The sequence below is a fragment of the Glandiceps talaboti genome, chromosome 15 (genome assembly GCF_964340395.1).
Source record: "Glandiceps talaboti chromosome 15, keGlaTala1.1, whole genome shotgun sequence".
Lineage (NCBI taxonomy): Eukaryota > Metazoa > Hemichordata > Enteropneusta > Spengelidae > Glandiceps > Glandiceps talaboti.
The window spans coordinates 11,332,841-11,354,988 of NC_135563.1; the positions used below are offsets into that span (position 1 = coordinate 11,332,841).

The following is a 22,148-nucleotide window of genomic DNA, read 5'->3' on the forward strand; positions in this document are numbered from 1 at the left end:
GACACACTGTGATCACCTAGTTCTAATAAACATATAAAACGCTGCATTGTGTTCATTTCATGATATCAGACACACTGTGATCACCGAGTTCTAATAAACATATAAAACGCTGCATTGTGTACATTTCATGATATCAGACACACTGTGATCACAGAGTTCTAATAAACATATAAAACGCTGCATTGTGTTCATTTCATGATATCAGACACACTGTGATCACCGAGTTCTAATAAACATATAAAACACTGCATTGTGTACATTTCATGATATCAGACACACTGTGATCACAGAGTTCTAATAAACATATAAAATGCTGCATTGTGTTCATTTCATGATATCAGACATGCTGTACAACTTCTGTCAACATAGCATGTACAAAACTTAACATAGACAGGAAAAGTACACAAATGAATTGGATTAATAGCATTCGGCACAGCATGCTAAAAGCACAGAGACATTGTGCTTCAAGTAGAGACAATTTAGGTAAAGACAACAAGATAACTGACACAAAACAACAGCGGGTGCCTCTGAACTGTTTTTATGTCTGTCATGTTCTAAAATAAACTCTTGCAGTCTGGACTGTTCTTGGACTATTTCAATATTAATGGGTCCATGCTGACTCATTTTTACTTCTGTAATGTATTATGATAATACTGTTGTCCTGATGTTATGTACAGTTGTATTTTATCTGTACTGTGTAAGAGTACTTTTTGGGAGAGAATCCTCCTGAAGTACTGAAGTTTATTTTCATCTACAACAGACTGAAGTTGGTGTCAGGGTCAAGTGAAACACTGTGTGCATGCAGGACTAGTGACAGGGTAGACTTTCAATGTTAAGTTGTTTTCAAGTTGATGTGCTAGTACCAGCTGATGTATTTTGGCTTTGACATAACAATTTACTATATAAACAGCAAGCCATGTTGTGAATTTTACTTGCAGAAGTGGTGTAGGTATTTGACTGCAGTGAAATCCTTCCCTGGTTGTCTATTTTTCGCCACAGAACAAAAGTACAACGTAGAATGGTCAATAGGTGGCGCACTTCATCCGTGGAGCTTCGCATCATTCTCGAAATGGCATCCGTGATATGATGAGAGGCTTATTGTTGACAAAAAGAAATATGAAATAAATATAGAAGTCACTATCATTTGTGCATCATCATCATCATCATCATCATCATCATCATCATCATCATCATCATCATCATCTTCATAATTGTTTTTCATAAATAATTTTAGAAATTGAAAACCTTGGAATTTCTTGTGCACACTAATATTCTTGCTTGTTTGTTTGTTTGTTTGTTTTTAAATATGAATGTCCTCATTTGATAACACTTTACTGGTGTCCACCTTTCTGCTTTGCCATCTTCGTAGAAAACCCCAGAGTGTTGGCTCAAAACTGTTCACCGAACTCAACGGAGCTTTAGAGAAATGGCAATCGCTGACACAAGATATACTCCACTCGAACCATGCCAGTTCCTCGTCGTACGCGTTAGCGGGTCTGGTTTCTTGCATGCGGTTGTGGTGAACAATTACAAGTGGGTGTTTACGAGATGTCGACGTTTTGCATTTAAGAATAAACCAGACTTTGTATTTGAATGTTTCATTTCTCCAGACATAAAGGAATGGATTGATAGATGATCGAAGTGCTGACAGAAAACAACCAACGCGATGAAAGGTAGTAGCAACTGTTTTTGTGCATGGATTTGCCTGGATAAGATAGCACACTGCACCGAGAAGATTGCACATGAAGAAAACCCCAACAAACGCGACAAGAATTGTCGTCAGCCGTTTGATTGTGATGTGCCAACTGGGGAAAAGTGCGATCTGATTTTCTTTGACTGTCCTCATCATGTTTCTGTTTATTTTCTCGAAATATTCCTTCGACTCCCGGACTTTAAAATACACACCCACGTAACTAATTGTCAGCACAGCAAAAGGCAGTATATATGTTAACGTTACTAGGACAACAGCATACCACGGTGAAATGGTTTCTTCTTTAATGAGACCCCTGTCAATGCCATCGTCGACCTCCCAACTCGACAATAGCTGTAAAATCGCCAATATCACCGCTAAAACCCAAGACGCTAAGCAAAGTGAGGCAGTTTTTGTCAGGGTAAAAATTTGACTTCGTTTGGTATCATTCGTAAGGTGTAGAAAATGGTGAGAAGCGATGAGCGATGTTGTGTAATTTGATACGATAGTAGCAGTTCTATTCAAACAGACTAAGAAAACGGACATCTCTGTAGAAAGTGGCCAATTTTTGGCGGCAAATGACGCAGTCAGAATTGGCTGGTATACACCAGCAGACATCATGTCAGCAATAGTCAAATTAAGGAACAAAATATTTACCGGAAACATCGTGAATCTGCTCGAACTCATCTGACCGATGCACAATAGCGCTACCGTGTTCCCTAAAATTCCACTCACAGAAATAACAGTCATGAGAACGGTCTGTAAACCAATTTTCCAGCTCACTGCATCGTTAAATCCATCGCAATCGTTAACATCAACAGGTGGAATGTCAGTGAGAAATTGGTGATCCCTGATCTTCCCGCGTAGTAAATCCATTGTCAATTGCTACAAATGACGAAAAATCTAGTAGTGTCTCCCATACGGTTTCATCTTTTCTTGCACAGCTCGCAGTTTTACAGAAATCCTCCACGTTTCGTTGGGAATGAGTATATGCAGGTGACAATATACACAAATATTCTTTGACTCGTACACGTTTACTTCTGTAAACCTCGGACCACACTACGAGACTCCGTCTTTAGATTCTCTGCAAGCAGTCCGCTATCACCGACTAGCGACTGGCGTGTTTGTTTGTTTGTTCATTCTGAATCAACAGCTATTTGTCATCTTCTTTTGATGTCACGACACGTCCCTGTAACCATAGTAACCACTAGTGTTCACTCATTAAAACGGTTTCAGTATACCTAATTACGTTTACGTGAGGATGTAAATAAAATGATATGGTTTTGATTTGAACATAGACATCCCGATTAATTGGGGAAACCATAGAGTTGGAGAGATTCTATTGAGAAAACGAGAAAAACATATAATATCCTCACTGCACTGGGCGCTTAGGCTTAGTTATGTTTACGAAAACAAAAAAAATAAATAGATAAATAAATAAATACTGACAAGCATCAACAAGAGAGGAATTACAAATCATTATCAACAACAATTTACTATATGTTTTTCTATATGCGAAATCATCATGGTCAAATAAAATGTATATGGTGTGTACATATTTATGAACTTTCAAACAATGCTCGGTGCCTTTATTCAATCATCGACAATGCTTCTACCTTACTGCCAGTAGATTTGGAGTGTGGCGAACAAGTCATTATGATTCTAGAATCTTCTCCCCTCTATTATTTTTTCAACCTGAAGACATTGGCGACGTCCCTGTTTAAAGTGGAAACAAGGCGGGGGAGGGGGGGGGGCGCTTTACCCAATACACTTTACAGTAAAATAATTGCAAATTATGATAATTTTGTCATTTACTTCGGAAAAACACAACGAATTACGAAGAAAATATATTGGAGTTTACATTTTACAAGTTAAGTATATAACTTTCCAGTTATCGATGGACTGGCAGTCCATTTTCATGAGTGTAGGCGTTACAAAAGATATGAGACCACTCTTAATGATGGTGGGATGCGCAGTGTCTTCCTCCACCATTGATACACTCTCAGACCACTTTACTCTATACCTATAGTGGTCTGAGATATATTTTCAGTGATCGTCACGCGTCAGTTGACTAGGTCTTTTGGGTAATGAGTAAAATAACACATTGTACCACTAGGTGGAAACTACTACAACGAGTTCGAGGGAGCGACCGAGTAGTATAGGGATGGGTCCGGGAGGTGTGTGTGTGTGTGTGTGTGTGTGTGTGTGGAGGGGGGGGGGGGGTCCGCCTTTGAAACTTTTATTACCAAAAGTCTGCGCTCTGGTGCTATATATGTGTTCAGATGATAACAAAATCAAACTTCTAGAAATTTTGCTAAGTCAATAAAAACATAGGGTAATAGAGAAAATGTGGTCATTTCTTAGGTCCTTCGTAATTAAATGAGTCAGTCAGGAAATGACAATTTTTTTTTGCAGATAAGGCGTAATTTAGCAGAAAAATATACCTAACTTTGCGAGGCAGATCTGTTTGGCAGCTGTCTACTTGCCCGGCACCACAGGGGCACGTATTATTGCTTAGAATGCCGTCCTGGATTGCCGTTTTCTAAGCTTATAAGGAAAATATCGTATGAATCCTGCTGCTACAAATGTATCAATCTCTATAGTTAAGTAGTAATATTACTGTTTTTTCCTTACAGGTAGGAATATATAGTCAAAAGGTTGTTATATTTAGCCAAAGAAATATTACACGCCCCAATGCCCAGCACTAGCACCTAGGGTCTTAGAATGCCCCCCCCCCCCCTTGAACTAGTCTTTTAGCACTGTTAGTGTCCCCTTTAATAGTTCCCAGTGCCCCTCCCCTGAACTTTTAAACTTACAATTCATTAAATGTGAAATATGAATTGTAAGTTAATGTCGATGCCTCGATCTCACCATAGACCCTCCTCCGTTGGTGGAGGGTCCATGATCTCACTCAATCTGACACCACATTCATTTCTACTTCCCGCTTTTATGTTTAATTTTCGCCACGTGATCTGTCATAAAGCTAAACTTTTAAGTCTCAAAGTTCGAACAAGTGTTACCTACCTAAATTTTAAACACCTTACATAATCTTGTCGTTATTTTTATACTGCACCATTGTAAAAAACATTTCACTTTTTAAAGTAAGCTTATAGTAATGTTTCGAAAGCATCGATGAAGAATGTCGGCGAAAAGGAACATTTTGAGTTGTAAAACTGTGGGCTGATATAAACAAACACTTTTGTCAGTGTCATAGACGGACCGGATGTGCAAAGTTTAGATGTTCGCAGAGCAGTTCCTGTCGTTAACTTGTACTTAAATCCACAGAAGACGGCACATTTTCGGCATGTCTTTGATTGATTATTCAAAATGGGACCGTTTAGTCGTCAGTAGTTCAGAAGATGAGAGTTTATCTCCCAAAAGAAATGCCCCTTCGGAATCGAATGTCTGTCAATACACTGCCTGCTGTCGGGGTCGTTCGGATATCTCTGACCGGAAACAAACCAAACCGGAACGCAAAGAAAAGAAATCCGATGTCGATAAGAGTATACAAGCTGGTCCTTCTCTGCCAAGGGAGGTAAAACATGGACCTCTACCAACCCATGCACCAGGTCGTGAAAAGACATGTAACCCGAATCCCAATTCGACGAAATCTCAACGAAAACGGAAGAGTAAACGGGGTGATAAAGTTGGACCCAGTACTGGAAATGGAGGTAAACGATCAAGTACCACTTCAAGTTCTAGCCGTCAACAAAAACCACAGACGTCACCGTCAGCTTCTTCCAGACATCTTTTAGATGGAATACCGTCCTTTGAAAGAATTGACAAAGTTCCATTTTACAGTAGAGATACATGGGGAAGACCTGGTAAAAGAGTGATGTTTATGTCACTAGCATATGAACATTGTCCAGACTCGGTTGGTTGCACTGCGAAAAGTGACACGTGCACCATTCGTGTGTCGCAACGTGAATGCCAAAATAGATCCGTTTCAAGACCATGTACTCTGCCGAAGTCTGTGAAAGTTCACCCACTGGATGAATTGGACAGTCTACATCCAGTTTTCTATGGTGACCCAGAGAAGTTTGTACCCACTGGACCAGACTCAAGCACCGGCCATTTTGAGATCTGGGGACTGCATGATGTGAAATGGTTTGCACACACCGATGTCTTGAACAGAAAGAAGCGTTTTCAACATTTGTATTCAGATGAATGGTTTAAGCACTGCATTGGTGGAGAAGGGCGATCTAAAGACATGCCAGAGATCCAGTTTGTCGAACGACTAATTGAGAGAAAGGCAGAGAAACTTGCAAATATGAACAGAGAGTTTTTACAACGGGATTATATCATTAAAGTATCCCTTACTGGTGTAAGACCAGAAATATGGAGAAGATTTAAAGTATCAGGTAAGTAAGAATGTGAATGAAGCCCATGGCACGTGGGTGCATGCACAAGCTCTAGCAGTATTCTCTGCAATCATACAGCGAGTGAAAGAGCAACAGAAAAACGTGTGTGTGTGTGTGTGTGTGTGTGTGTACATATAAACGACTTATAACTTCAAATATAAGTCAAAAACTGCCAGAGCAATTGCTTTGGTGTTTGGTGGGGACATGAGAGAGAATGGTTTATTTGTCTTGGCCTAGAATGAAAGGTTATAGTTTTATTGATGCCATGAATTCATGAAATCTTATAGAGTATTTCACACCTCTGTGTCAATGGCACAGAGATTAACCTCTGTTTGAGGTTGCTTGGAAACACTGTTTTAAAGTCCTGTCCATCCACCCATCTGTCTGTCTATCTTGTATCTGTGGATTACTTTTTCAACTTAAAGAAACTTAAAAGTCAAAAACCATTGGGGAAGAATAATTTGATATTTGTAGGGATGTTGATTTCAGTCTCTAGTTAGGATAATGTTCCAAGACAAAATGTACATATCTGCCTAGCAACAAGACCACACCCATAGGAACTACCAAATGATGTGGCATATTGCGAAGATAATGAATGCAGATGGATAGACAAATAAATAAACATTCAAAAAAGGGTTGCAACAAGACCATGCCCATAGCAACTGCCAAATGATTGTGTATATTGCAAATGTAAAACAGGAATGGGTAGGCAAGTGAAAAAAACATAAAAAAATTATGCAAATATGCCTAGCAACTAGACCAAGCCCATAGTAACAGTCATGGTGTTGTACACGTATATTGCAAAGGTAACAACAGCATGGATATGCAAATAAGTAAACATTCAAATGTTTGCAAATATGTCTAGCACCAAGACCATGCCCATAGCAACAGCCAATATTGCAAAGATTACAGGAATGGGAAGGCAGGTAAATAACCATTTAAAAAATAGATGCAAATATACCTAGCAGCAGTCATATATATATATGATGGTGTATATTGCACAGGTAACAGCAGGGATGGATAGACAAGTGAATAAACATTCAAACAAAGTATGCAAATATATCTAGCAACAAGACCACATCCATACCAACAGCCATAGGATGATGTATATTGCAAAGATAAAAATAGAAATGGGGAGGCAAATGAATAAACATTAAAATGTATTCAAATAAGCCTAGCAACAAGATCATGCCCATAGCAACTGTCAAATGATGTTTAGTACTGCAGAGATGAAAGTAGGGATGGGCAGGCAGGTCCATAAACATTTAAAAAATGGTCCCATGTTTGACCAGTAAAAGCCAAGTGATGGTGTATATAGCAAAGATAACAACAGGGGTAGTTAGGCAAGTAGATCGATATTTTGATTAGTAATTCAAGAAAGTGTTCATTGTGAAGTAGTTTTTTTGTACAGACCTGCATCAGAATGCTGTAATTAGTTATGATGTGGTATGAAGTCCCTATTAAATTTAAAGTGATTATTACATGTCTTGCATAGTAATGAGATAATTTGCATAACACTAAGCAACAGAGGTACATAAATTGGTGCAATACACAAAATTCCAATCACCGACCCACCTTGCAATTATTTTGCATCGAGTGTCACAAAAGGACACCTCTTAAAATAAAATATGCAAGATGAAATATTGTGTAAAATAGTTACAGATAATGCATACACATACATTAATACAGGTGTGGATTGGTGGGAAGAAGTCATTTTGAACATAGGCGAATTTGGTGCAATATTTTGATTTATTGTAGAATAGGGATAGTATTCAATACATTGTTGATCTGTCCTGTGCTATGTCACTCAACAAATTCTGACAATATAAGTCATAGGATAACTAATGATGATATAGCTAATGTCTAGTAGTGATTATCCCCTTCCTTATGTGTAAAAGATGACCAAATTTCCATGCCTTTAATCTGTAGGTGGTGTAAGTTTATATACACTTCAAGACAAGATCTTGGCTCCCATAATGGGCTGGTGTCGAGACTATCACTCCTACTGCTTTGTGGACCAGTCGGATGGCAGTGTGTATGGTCCAGTTAAGTCAGGCACCATTGATTATATGTTTGTCTACACAAATGGGTACAAGTTCTTTGATGACAAGAAGGTACAGCTGGGTCTTGTCTTGCAGAGTAGGCAAGATAAATTATTGTTTATATATGACCTTGGTGATCAGTGGGAACACATCATTACTGTGGAAGCCATTCTCAGGTAGGTGTCAAACAGGAGAGCTTTTAATGTTCAAAATTAGTGAGATTTATTACAGTAGCTGGCATATGACACTTGTAGTTTCCTTGACTGAATGAAGAAAAATATTGGGGAATAACATTAACTCTCTCTTCACTTCCTGCATTTTTCATTACTTGCCATCTCTAACAAAATCACTAGTCACTGCTAGTATAATGTTGAATGCCGTTTCAAGGTGATAAACATAATTGTTTTTCTTCATAATCATAGTGTAGATGTGTCTGATGGTGCATGCAGGGTTGTTGATGGTGCCATGCACTGTCCAGCTGAAGATTCCAATGGTTGCGAAGGGAAAGGGAACCCGTATTATCAAGAATTACTGGATATCCTGCCAAAACAAAAGCAATGGAGAGGTGAGAAATGATACTAGTAGTTTATACTGAAAATAAATACATTCTTTTGCCATGCAAACTTCCCATGTCAATGTCACCATTTTCTTGGGCAAATTGTATTTATAATATTTTTTTAAAGATTTCATTTTGATTTTCTCTTTTCTTCTATTCCTGTAGGACCGTTTGGATCTAATATATCTGACTGTGCCAAAGATAAGTTGATAGAAGCTGCAACAGCCTTCAATGTCACTGAATGCATTTTTGATCCTTTCTGGTTCAGTGTTGAAAAAATCCAATGCAGCTTGAGTGAAACTGTGAACAGTTCTGTTCGTAGCGTAAACGAGACTAAAGGCAAGAGAAAGGAGCCAGGTGTAGCAATCTGCAGCAATTGCGCAAACCCAAATAATTTGCATCTGTGTTCAGGTATATTCCAAACTTTTATTCATTAACTAAGACTTCTAATTTGTGTAATAATTTACATATAAATAACAGTAATTTGCATATTGGATGGCATACTGATCAGCATATAATATGCATGTCTTCGACATTGGAACAAACTCTGACATGTTTATTTTAACACATACACACATGTACATTGGGATCAGCCATTTCTCTTCATGTGAAAGTATTATTATGATTTTGTCGTTCAAAGATTACTAAAGCTCAAGGATGGTAGGACACTTTTGAAGTAGGGTAGAAACCTGTCAAGAATGGTGGCCTAGATGGCATGAGTGATGTTTGCACTGTGCTTTCTCTATTAGTGGGGGAGAACACTGGGTGACACACATACAGACACTATACACACATGTACACACACGCTTTGTTAAAAGAGATGATCCCTTTGTCTATATCAGCCCACAAAATGATTTCATCATATTACCTGTATTTTTTTCGTGATTTGCCTCTTGTATTACTTGTTTATGTTTTTTGTCGTGATCACTATTCTCTGTATGTGACAGACACAAATAGAACCATCCACAGCTCTGTTTGGATTTGTTGCGCAGAAAGGCATTGATAGCTGGTCAAACAGCATCTTTTGAATTCATTTTGTTATTGAAAGTGACACAGATTAACATTTATGACAAGGAATACATTAAATAATTTCTTTATGTTATTATTTGTATGTATATTGCATTCAAAAACATCATTTTACATTTGTATACTATATGTTTCTTTCCCAAAGGTTGTCGTATGGTATATTACTGCTCACGTCAGTGTCAGCGTGAAGACTGGGAAAACTCGCACAAGTATGCGTGTAAACTACGAGCTGTCCAGTACGATAGGATGAAAGCTTTACAAAAAGTTTAAAAAATCCACAGCTATGGAATCATCAGGCTTCATACGTGTATGTGGTGTTTTATAGTTTATGTTTTACAAGTATTTTAGTGTGGAAAGCTTAATAATGTGAAGACATCAAACATTCTACATTAGCAACACTATATGTATCTGATGTTGCTTTCAAACTATGATTCTGACATTTGCATAGGATTGAGTGTTTACGTTGAAAATAAATGTACTGTAACAAAAACCTGGACAGGGAGTAAGATTTAAGAAATTTTCTTCATGGTGAAATTCACAACTTCATGTCTTGGGTCTAACAGACAGGATCAGTTTCACCTGCCTACAAGAATCAAAAGAGAGTGATGTTTGTCAAATGTAGTAACATGAACATTATCATCTTGAACATTATTTCATCGTACCTTCTGGCATCATCTACTCACAAACAGTCTGAATGACACAGATGGCACCATCTACCTACAGTCTGAGTGACACATCTACCTCCAAACAATCTGAGTGACACAGATGGCACCATCTACCAACAGTGTGAATGACATAGATGGCACCATCTACCTACAAACAGTCTGAGTGACACAGATGGCACCATCTACCTACAAACAGTCTGAATGACACAGATGGCACCATCTACCTACAAACAGTCTGAATGACACAGATGGCACCATCTACCTACAGTCTGAGTGACACATCTACCTCCAAACAATCTGAGTGACACAGATGGCACCATCTACCAACAGTGTGAATGACATAGATGGCACCATCTACCTACAAACAGTCTGAGTGACACAGATGGCACCATCTACCTACAAACAATCTGAGTGACACAGATGGCACCATCTACCAACAGTGTGAATGACATAGATGGCACCATCTACCTACAAACAGTCTGAGTGACACAGATGGCACCATCTACCTACAAACAGTCTGAGTGACACAGATGGCACCATCTACCTACAAACAGTGTGAATGACATAGATGGCACCATCTACCTACAGTCTGGGTGACACATCTACCTCCAAACAATCTGAGAGACACAGATGGCACCATCTACCTACAAACAGTCTGAGTGACACAGATGGCACCATCTACCTACAAACAGTCTGAGTGACACAGATGGCACCATCTACCTACAAACAGTCTGAGTGACACAGATGTCACCATCTACCTACAAACAGTCTGAGTGACAAAGATGGCTCCATCTACCTACAAACAGTCTGAGTGACACAGATGGCACTATCTACCTCCAAACAATCTGAGTGACACAGATGGCACCATCTACTTACGAACAGTCTGAGTGACACAGATGGCACCATCTACCTACAAACAGTCTGAGTGACACAGATGGCACCATCTACCTACAAACAGTCTGAGTGACACAGATGGCACCATCTACCTACAAACAGTCTGAGTGACACAGATGGCACCATCTACCTACAAACAGTCTGAGTGACACAGATGTCACCATCTACCTACAAACAGTCTGAGTGACAAAGATGGCTCCATCTACCTACAAACAGTCTGAGTGACACAGATGGCACTATCTACCTCCAAACAATCTGAGTGACACAGATGGCACCATCTACTTACGAACAGTCTGAGTGACACAGATGGCACCATCTACCTACAAACAGTCTGAGTGACACAGGTGGCACCATCTACCTACAAACAGTCTGAGTGACACAGATGGCACCATCTACCTACAAACAGTCTGAGTGACACAGATGGCACCATCTACCTACAAACAGTCTGAGTGACACAGATGGCACCATCTACCTACAAACAGTCTGAGTGACAAAGATGGCACCATCTACCTACAAACAGTCTGAGTGACACAGATGGCACCATCTACCTCCAAACAGTCTGAGTGACACAGATGGCACCATCTACCTCCAAACAGTCTGAGTGACACAGATGGCACCATCTACCTACAAACAGTCTGAGTGACACAGATGGCACCATCTACCTACAAACAGTCTGAGTGACACAGATGGCACCATCTACCTACAAACAGTCTGAGTGACACAGATGGCACCATCTACCTACAAACAGTCTGAGAGACACAGATGGCACCATCTCCTCTTTGTTAAAAGAGAGACTGGACACATGTCTACACCAAACCCTAATCACCCTGTTTTTATGAACCCTGTAACTATTGTAATGTGGATGAAATAGTTTTCTGTGTATCACTTTCACATTGACTGATGACGAAATAATGAGTACACTGAGAGATTTCCAGATTTAATGAGTACATGCAATGTATTGATGTCACTATGCCAGCAATTGTAGTAGCATATTGGTTTTGCAAAGAAAAATGTAAATGATAAAGGCAACTGCATGTGTTTATACATTTCAAATTATGAATGCTTAAAGAGTGCTTTGTTTGTTCTATAGTTTATGTAGCTGAAATAGATTATATAGTTTTCTTTGTTATTATTTTTTTAGGGAGGAATTTTTCGTTTGTGACACATAGCTTGTCTCGGGAGTTTAATGTTGTGAATTTTGTGTTCAAAAAGAAAGATAAAGGTTTTTGAACTTGGACGTGACCAACAATTATTCCACCAGTGTTTAGTTTTGAGATCTTTGTGTTCACTCTTTATAGGATAAAGGGAAAAAAAAGAAGACATTTATTTGGAGAGAATGTGATAATGATAGATTAAGGTTTGTTTGTCTGGTCACCCATTTTGTTCAGTGGTTGTGAGAACAAACTTGTTCTTTAATCCCAGTTCGAGTCTGCAAATCACTAGTCTGTAAGGTACGCCATGATGGGGCGCCCTCACACATCAGTCAACCCCTCCAGGAGGCCGGTGAGGGCAGAACAGCACGATGTATCTTTCAATCTGCAAATCACTGAATTAAAAGTCAATTATGCTGTAAAATGACAAACCATACCACCAGTGTTTATTTGTTCGTTTTGTTGTTTTAAAATTATCATTTCTAAGATCGTTCAAAGTGAAATGTAATTGGATAATGTAAAACCACTTGTTTATTGTTGAATTAATGAGATTAATCACTGTTGTAGTGGAAGTAATAGTTGATGAGGTGTTCAGTATTTAATATTCATTTATTGTGTTTAATGTCCTACTTTCTCAGGGTTAGTGTTATATATGTTCCATCTAAACGACCAATAAAAGCGCTGCATTTCTGGAAAACTGTTCAGATTGTTTGTTATTCAATGTGTATGGTAAGTGTAAATAAGCAATATAAGTGTGCACTGCTGCAAAACATTGATAGGCATAGACTTACATTTATTAAGCAAGAATGCTGATTCTGCCTCTTAACATGGTGTTTATGTATTTCCATCATGCCTTTACAGTGTAAAGTTCACAATAATTCTACATTGAAGTGGTTGCAATAAAATGCAGTGTTTCCAAGTAGATACACGTAGCAAAATATGTTTCCTGCTAGTTTTTCTCAAGCAGCTGACTTAACAAATTGTCTGATCCATTATTTATTTGACAAATTCATTCTTGCAAACCAGAGCTGATATTTCTATGGACAGCACCGTAAAAGAGGCTGTGATTTATGATGACGAAGTAGAGATATACTGCTGTAGGTGATATGTGAGCATACTAGTAAATCTTGAACAGTGAAAACATGCAATATGCCATATTCCAGTTTCGTACCTTGCAGACATTTTTTAAAGACGTCACGAGGGCACCCCACTATGGTTTAAATGACGTGACAGAATGTGAAGCCAACAAAATGTGGCTATACTATTTCTGTTGTTCTTAAAATTCATATCAGAAGCAATGTTATGGTTGAGAAAGCAATAAGCTTTTGCTGTGAAACAGTATGTATCAGGATTTTTTCAAAAGAGGCTAAATTGCTCTACTGTCAAATGGTCCTCACTTCTGGTCCAATAAGCTGTATTTTGTTTCTCGGCAGATTTCACAAGATCCCACATGAGCCATTTTGTCCATACAGCCAAGTGAGGGTGGTCAAGCTGAGTGTCAAATGCTTAACAACACTATTGTTCTCAATGTCATTTGCACATGACCGAAGCGAAAGCTTGAGATATTTGCATATCTCGCGATATCTGCAACAAAACATAAAATCCTTTTTTTGTCTTACAGCAATGTGTTTACTGAGAACACAGCAAAGAAATGAAACGCTTGACGACCATAACGTATATATATTGTTATTATATTTATTGTATAAACAATTTTGAACATTAAGTACTACACAACATTAAACTGATTAAAGTGACATTACAGTAAGAAACACATGTTATCTTTTTAGATCATATTCATTACAATTATCATCTCGAGAACCTTTCATTTTTTATATAAATATTCCTATCAACAGTCGAGGCAAATTTATTAAATAGAAAAATATAAAATTTCAATCTTTGGTTTTATCGTAATAAAAGAACCGAAAACTATTCGAATGCAGTCAAAAATACAACCAAAACCGTCTCAGGACAATTCACATTCTTGAACACATGATTGCAGAATAGTCCAGAATAAAAATATGATGAACTATTTTGGGTTTACCCATTACAGACTAATTTAAATGAAATATACATATATACACAATAAAAATGACTCGGTGTAAATAAACAATAAGTACAACACCCCGAAGTACAGGTCCAGGTAAATAACAAAATATATCATAACAACATCAAAACAAAATTACTTTGTGTCTTGAAATAATTAGTGGCTAATTTTCTCAATTGCTTTTCAAATTTAAAACATTCAAGTTATGCTGAATGTGATTGGCTTCTGTATTTCAGTTAATAGCTTATGTTATAAGTTGATATCTTTACTTATAACCAACTGGGGTTTCCAAAATTTGCCATGGTGGCGCTGTACTTCCTGTCTGTGTGTACCTTGGGGGTATACATGGTACAGGTTACGCGGTTAATCAGAGCACTGCTGCTTTTCTCGATGTCTGAACAATACAAAAAACATCCCTGATTTACACATCTAGAGAATACCAAGGGACAAAGGTCTTAAAAAAATGATACAATGAGGTGATGATACCCCCAATTTGAGCGAGGGTGCTGTATACCCAATTTCCTGTTCGCAGTCTGGGATGGCCTATTACATCTGACCCTCCCCATCCCATCCCATGTGTATTAGCTGACTGCCAAAACAATTTTCTGCACAGTCAATCACTTGGCGACATGAAAATAAGGATTTGTTTTAACCCAAGAAAAATGTACAAATTACAGAAATTACTTTTTTACCTTTTACACACATAAATGAAAAAACAGAATACAGCAGAGTACAAACATAGAATTTTATAGCCGTTTCACACAGCACACTCCTTTATATTAACCAAGCACAATACATACAAACATAATGATATTTAAGTACATTAAATGTATAGGGTACAGCTCTCTCATTTTTGTATGTTAGCGATTTTTAGATTAAAAATCTCTTAAAAAGCACAGTTTAATACATATATTAATATTCAAGAAATCTTTTTGAAGTCATATAAAAGTACTTCGAAGTTTTCAATTCGTACAATGATCAGCTGATTGTAAGAATCAGTCAGATCCCTGAACACTGCTGTATACAATCCATAACACCGAAGTAAAGTGTTTTCTGTATGTATCACAATCACTTATAGCTGCCATATCAAGTGTAAATGTATACTGTTTCATTTGCTAATTGACTACTTTAGAAAGGTCAAATGCAAGGCTTGTAAATCAACCAATTGAAGCAGTATACTTTTACACGTGATGTGAATGCTATAAATGAGTGTAGCACATAGAGAAAGTGCTTTACTTCAGTGTTACTGGTTGTACAAATTGTGAGTAACCACTCAAAGTAAAACAAATGGATCGGAAATTTTAATACAAGTTGTAAAGCTTGTATAATAAAATAAATAGTTTACGTTTTGTAAAAAGTAGCCTTTCAGTTTCATGGTGGAAACACAAATTTCACCATCTTTTCCATTTGCTGGAGTTCATCTCCACATCTACTATCATATTTCTATGCCTGTAGTAAATCTTTCAATAAATAGCGCCCTCAAGCAATTAATTACATAATATCAAGTGAACTGCATCATCAAAGAGTGCAATACTGTAACTAGAGGGCGCTATTCATTGGATAGGTATATTCACAGGTATATATTGTTTAGAGCTTGGAAATTTGAACATTTCTTGTAGACATTTTCCACATGGCTATATGCCTAGTGCCAAACGTTACGACATAAATCTTTGGTTTTAGAAATTCACTCCTACCTCTTTTCAGCCTACAATGTACCACCACTACTAGATTAGCAGTGTGATGAAAATGTTATTATCTATGTAACTTTCAAGTGTGTATAACAATTTATACCATATTTTAATACTGATGCCACAACTCAAAAATTATTTTTGTTTGGATTTATAGTACAAAAGTTTCGTATAAATGTAGGTGTCACTTCTCACTTTTTAAGTTGTCCAACTTTCCAATATGGATGACTTCGTATTCGTAATAGAAAGAGTAAAATGTCTTTAGCCTTGGAACATTATAAAAAATTCATCAACAGTCCTTGTACACAAAAAATCTTCTTTCACAGTGACAGTAGTTTTAATTTTGATTTGGAAAAACACTATTGCTGTGGAAGTTGCTGAATACAAAATATAGTGTACTTGGACGTATGTGTCTCTCGTGGTTTCATTGAAAAATGCACAATATTCACCAACTCTTGTTTACTGTAGGGAAGCTCTCACTTTTTTCAAGGCATCATGGAATTTTCTGGAACTCTTCTCTCCGTGATGGAAGTTTGTTAATTGTTGGGAAGCCAGCATATGGAGATCCTGGTCCTGAAATTCCATGATTCTTTGTCGAATCAGTAACTGTAATTCCGGATCAGCTTCAAAATTAAAGTGGCGTTCCTTGAAGACACGGATTTGGTCTATCAGTTTACCAATGGTCCTATATAATGAAAATACATCATGTATGACAGTGTGTAACTCAATTGACAATACACCATGTATGACAGTGTGTAACTCAATTGACAATACACCATGTATGACAGTGTGTGACTCCATGTACAATACACCATGTATGACAGTGTGTGACTCATGGACAAAGTAATGTAATGATACATCGCTGTTTAATACACAGATAATGAATACCCTGGATAAGACCTAATTAACTACCAAACATCTGATTCTTTTCCTGTAAACAATGCCAAAACTTGGCATCCTAAGAAACATTTCCCATCATCAAGAACTGTAGTAATAAAGGGTTATCTAGTTTTGGTGTGAAAGCAAAATAATGCCACTGCAGGAAATAAAGGCATTTTTATAAACTTTGGGTTCTGGCAAGTCCATTTTGCTCCATTGCTGAGAAACACTGAGTTGAAACTTGTTCGGTATAGGTTCTTGCCATGGACACACAGTAAATTGTTTAATACATACTTAACTCAGAATTACTGTTAGCCATCATAATCAAACAACCTAAAGACTTTTGATGACCATATATTGTTTTTGTGCTACATATTACTTACTTCATCTTGGTCCACTTAAACATTCCATTAGCCAGAGTAAAGCTACCAATCTCTAACTGTTGTACATGCATCAGAAATAACAGAGTACTTGGCAAGGTGGGTTGATCTCGATGACTTTCACCTTCCACTAAACACTGGCTGTCACTCTTCAAAAACATCTTGGCAGCTGTCAATTCTTGCATGATGGAGTTTACTTTTGATGGAAGGTTACGCCAAGCCTACAAAGAAATGATGTCAGTTATAAGAGATGTTGAGGCAATTTTCCTGATAATATTCATACTTTGGGGCCAAACTCTTCTGGTTTCTAAACACTCTGACTAGCTTTCACAAAGCATTTGTCAAGTCAGTTCCCTATTCTTGGATACCAAATATCTAGTCTAGCTGCTATACCCTCAGATCGGGTTAACCTGCATACTGTAAAAGTGACTGAAGGTAACCACTGAGGGCGCTAGCCCAGACAGAGGTACTCATCAACTTTCATCATTACATGTAAGTGCAGATGTGAGGTCTTACTACAAGACTACAAACAATCTAGTTTATCTATTATGTAGGCATGCTTACTAGTTATTTACTGATAGTTGTACAACTTGCAACATCCAAGTAAAATGTTTCCACTCTGTAAACCACAATGTGTTTATACATTCAGTTTCATATAGCATTCATATCATTATCAGGTGTAAGAGTGTACTAATTCAATTCCTTTAATTATGAGCTCAGTATATGAAGTCGTTCTGAATGTAATCAATGTTACCAGTGCAAAGTAAGTATGTATAATTATGACTAGATTAGCAAAGATAAACTTACAGGGACTTGTTTGACAAGTACATTATCCAGTCCTTCCATTATCTGTACACACGTATCATAGTTTCTGATATCATAACATGTCTTGGCCATATGAATGAATTTACTCAGTAGTGCTACTTGTGCCTGTGGGTAAAAATACAAACTTTTTAGCTCTAATGAATACATTTGATAAAGTTACTCAAACAGGGGCATCAACACATCCAAAATAATTGCAAATTTCATCGACCAATTCATCTACATCAGAGTCTATTTCAAAATAGACATTTAAAAGCAACCAAGGTGTCCATGCCCTTCTGTGTAAAACATCCTCTTTTAATATGACAAAGTTACACTACTGTTCATATATCCCATAATTACAGTACCAGTACAGCCACATAGTCTTTTCATGAGATCCAACTGTGTTTCTAAACTGGGTTGTTTCTTGTGACATACCCAGTGTGATTCATACCACAGAACTATGTAAAAGCCTTCATAAACACAACAGTTTGGTTTATAATTCATACTAAAAGAACTGATCCTCAGCATACAAGTGACTGTGGTTTCATCATGTTGACAAAGTCATGCAAGGTCAACATTAAATTTCAACTGAAATCAAAACACAAAATTTAACACTGGCGACATATCAGTTTGTTAAAGTGATACAAGCTGAGTTTATCAATGTTTTACTCAAGTTAAAATATTTGCCTAAAACCTTGATTAAGTAGATTATTCTAGTATATTTTTGCCGATGCATGCCTTCTATAATATTCCAACTGTCTTCTTTTGATTGCGTAGAAGGGTTAGAGTTCCGCCAAATTGCAAGTGATGGTAAAGTATGCTTTAATAAGTAGAATACTATGAGAACTATTGGACCATGCAGCAAAATTTATGTCTTATGACGTATAAACTCAGCTTGTGCCCCTTTAAGTTAGCATTGTCAAGGCGTCACTTTCTCTTACCTTGACGGAACTACAGCATAGTATTTCACAGGACACCCAATGAGATACCATCCTAGCATAGTCTAGTAGAGTTACAATTAAATCAGCACTGTGTAAATGGTTCACAAAGAGACTGCCTGATGAGTTAGGTACTTCTGGTAGCTCAGTCTGATCTATGTCGAGTTTACTCTGTGATACAGCTGCCGTACGTCTAAACAATGGATTGGTTGTACTCTCAACTCCTACACCATACGCTCTCGAGTTCATGAAATGGACTGCGTGAACTTTACTGAAAAAGTCCTGGCGACAGAAAGAGAAGTGGTTTTAATATGAAAATTGACCTTTGACCTCTCTTGGGGAAACATTTACATGGCAGGTATTCCACAGGTTTTTTATTAGCATGGTTTAATATGTAAGCATGAAAGTATTCTGAATTATTTAGATCTTTAGGATTTACTACAATTTTGAATTTGTTATCCTTATCAAAAGGATATCATGAACTTTTTATGGATGTAACGTTTAGGACAAGTGTGGAAAGTAACAGTTTCATTGAAAGTGAAAATCAAGTTATAACTCTACAGCATGATTTGAAGGATTACAGCGCCGCCTGGTTTTCAGTATTGTGAAGGTAAAATTTAAGTTATATTGCCCTCTAGTGTTCACTGCGGTCAATGTATTTATCAGTAGTGTGACTTAAAAAGGTCTCTTTGGAACCTCAGTCATCACTCAGGGCATAATTTATTGGAAAGGTGTATTGACCCTGAGGTAATCAATCTACATACCTACTGCATCAATGTTAACTGATAAGGTAATATATATGTCAGATGTTCAAAGTGTCTCATCACTAGAGGGCATAATCTATTGAAAGGTCTATTGATCCTAAGGTAATCAATCTACATACCTGCTGCATCAATGTCAACTGATAAGCCAAAGTATTTGTTAGATGTTCACTGAGTGAGAACCAGTCCCTTTCCATTGACTGTGACGGTAGATACACTCCGGATGACTGTCCTTTACTGCTATCTTTACTTGACAGACATGAAATCACACCCACTTTACTTCTTTCTTTCTTAGATGCAGACAGTCCTCTTTTTGGTAGACCCAGTGCTGCTCTAAATGAATGTGCCTATAAAAAAAGTATAAGTATGATATATTTGTAAAGTCCTGTTACCTGCAACTTTTTTCTTTATTTTTTCCATTACTCTACGCCTATTGAAAATGTGGAAACTTGTACAGGAAATGATCATGTTCATAACATTCGCTGACTTATCAGTCAACTAGTTGTTGATGGTACTGTGTACACTGGCTTGATGTCCATGTGTAAACAGTACAATTTCACAGTCTCCATGATGATGTGATGTCATCATTGGTCAAGAAATTTTTACTTCGTTGTAACCTGATTGACAGGTTTGGTCACTAGGCAATCGTATGTATGTGTTTCAGCAAGTACAACATGAATCAAATATACGACCAAAAATTATGAAATTATTTTTCCAACTACCCTTTTTTCTTTTTTCATATCTCTTCTCAATTCATTTCTACAGTTACTTCTGCAACTGAATCAATTATATCTATTTCCACAATGAGACATTTCACGTAATTTTCTTCTTCTATTTTCTGATGTAAATGTCTTCATACAGATTAAAACTGAGAGATGATTTGTTAAAAAATCAGCTGCTACTACCTTCTTAGCAGGTGCTCTATCTGGTTCTTGCAGGGTCATAGGTCGATCCTCTTCAGCCATCGTATTGTCATACATTAACATACCATTGGCTGTTTCTTCCACTTGATTTTGATGTTTCTCAATCAGCTTTAGAAGACACTCCCCCTGGGGATCCACTGGTATTACCTGAAATACACACCAGACAATACAGTGATATTATATCACACAAGCCAAGTTGAATGGGTTTAAAGACAACAATATGGGATTTATTCAACAACACACACACTTACAATAGTTATTTTCCTATGTTCAAAATATGAGGCAAAATTACCAAAGTCGATATTAGTTTGCCCAATTTTTCATAAATGTTGCTTTCACAGGTATAATGATATGATTGCCCTATGCTTTTCTTCATTCAACTGATTCTACAATCAGTAGTGTGTGATGTGATGGTCGTTATCATCTAAATATGTAAACATAAAACCATCCTACAATTGGGAATTTGCAAACCCACCATGTTGAATGTTGCATCATGGGAAATGTGATAATAAATACTAATCAAATAGTGTTGTAAACAACAATGTTACATTGTTTTTAACCACAAATGATTGTAAATATTTTTAAGATACTCGACATTGTGTGAGAAGAGCCATTGGCTCAACAATTTATCGAGTTTAAATAAAGTCAAATAATAAATAATAATAATAATAAAATGATCAATTCATAGTCGCCCTGGCCATTGTGGGAGGTTTATTTTATCGCTAACTCCTGATTAGGAATTACAATAACCACAGATAATCCCATAGTCCTTTGCGTCTGAGCATGCTCAGTTTGGATTGCAAGTTCTCTATTGGCTGATGTAAGAATTAATCTGAGATAGGACATAAACTGTCCTACAACAGGAAGACAAGAGGTGAGGAGATATCTAAGATAGGACATACGCGTATACATGGCTAGTTTGTACCCAACTGTATCTTTTTTCTTCTTGTTACTTTGGAGTAGAACCCCTCCACTTTTCCCCCCTTTTCTGTCAGTAGCCTGTTTTGTACCCCCCCCCCCCCCCCCTGTATAAATAAAATATGAACTTACCAAAAAATTAAAAATATTTGGCTAGTGCTTTCTGAAATGTACATGACAGCTGATACAAGTCTTACCTTGTACTTTATGAAATGTACCAATTGTTGAGTCATTTCTGAGTCTGTTTTGAAATCTATATCATAGAAGCCTTCAATCCAAACTTGTATGATATCTATTGCACGGCAGTGAACTTTCATACGATTCTCCTGTTGTTCTACAGATACACTACAGAGGGGAAAAAAAGACAACAAATTATTTATTTATGTCATTTTATAAATTTGTATGTTTTCTGCTGGAATGCATTTTCA

The 22,148-nt window shown here is 37.2% G+C and overlaps 1 protein-coding gene across 2 annotated transcripts in view; it reads right to left on the reverse strand.

The window, feature by feature from the left end:
- Positions 1–15,609: 15,609 nt before the first annotated feature.
- LOC144446558 (kinase non-catalytic C-lobe domain-containing protein 1-like) overlaps positions 15,610–22,148 on the reverse strand; it is a 54,880-nt gene continuing 48,341 nt past the window's right edge. The window contains exons 13-19 of one of the 2 annotated variants that reach the window (XM_078136350.1): positions 21,918–22,065; positions 20,785–20,949; positions 20,002–20,226; positions 19,122–19,400; positions 18,184–18,306; positions 17,380–17,597; positions 15,610–16,802 (exon numbers count right to left, since the gene is read on the reverse strand). In XM_078136350.1, the coding sequence (XP_077992476.1) occupies positions 16,577–16,802; positions 17,380–17,597; positions 18,184–18,306; positions 19,122–19,400; positions 20,002–20,226; positions 20,785–20,949; positions 21,918–22,065 (1,384 nt within the window). In that variant the 3' untranslated portion in view covers positions 15,610–16,576. Of the gene's footprint in view, positions 16,803–17,379; positions 17,598–18,183; positions 18,307–19,121; positions 19,401–20,001; positions 20,227–20,781; positions 20,950–21,917; positions 22,066–22,148 lie in introns of both variants that reach the window. The other variant, XM_078136351.1, reaches the window with a different exon arrangement.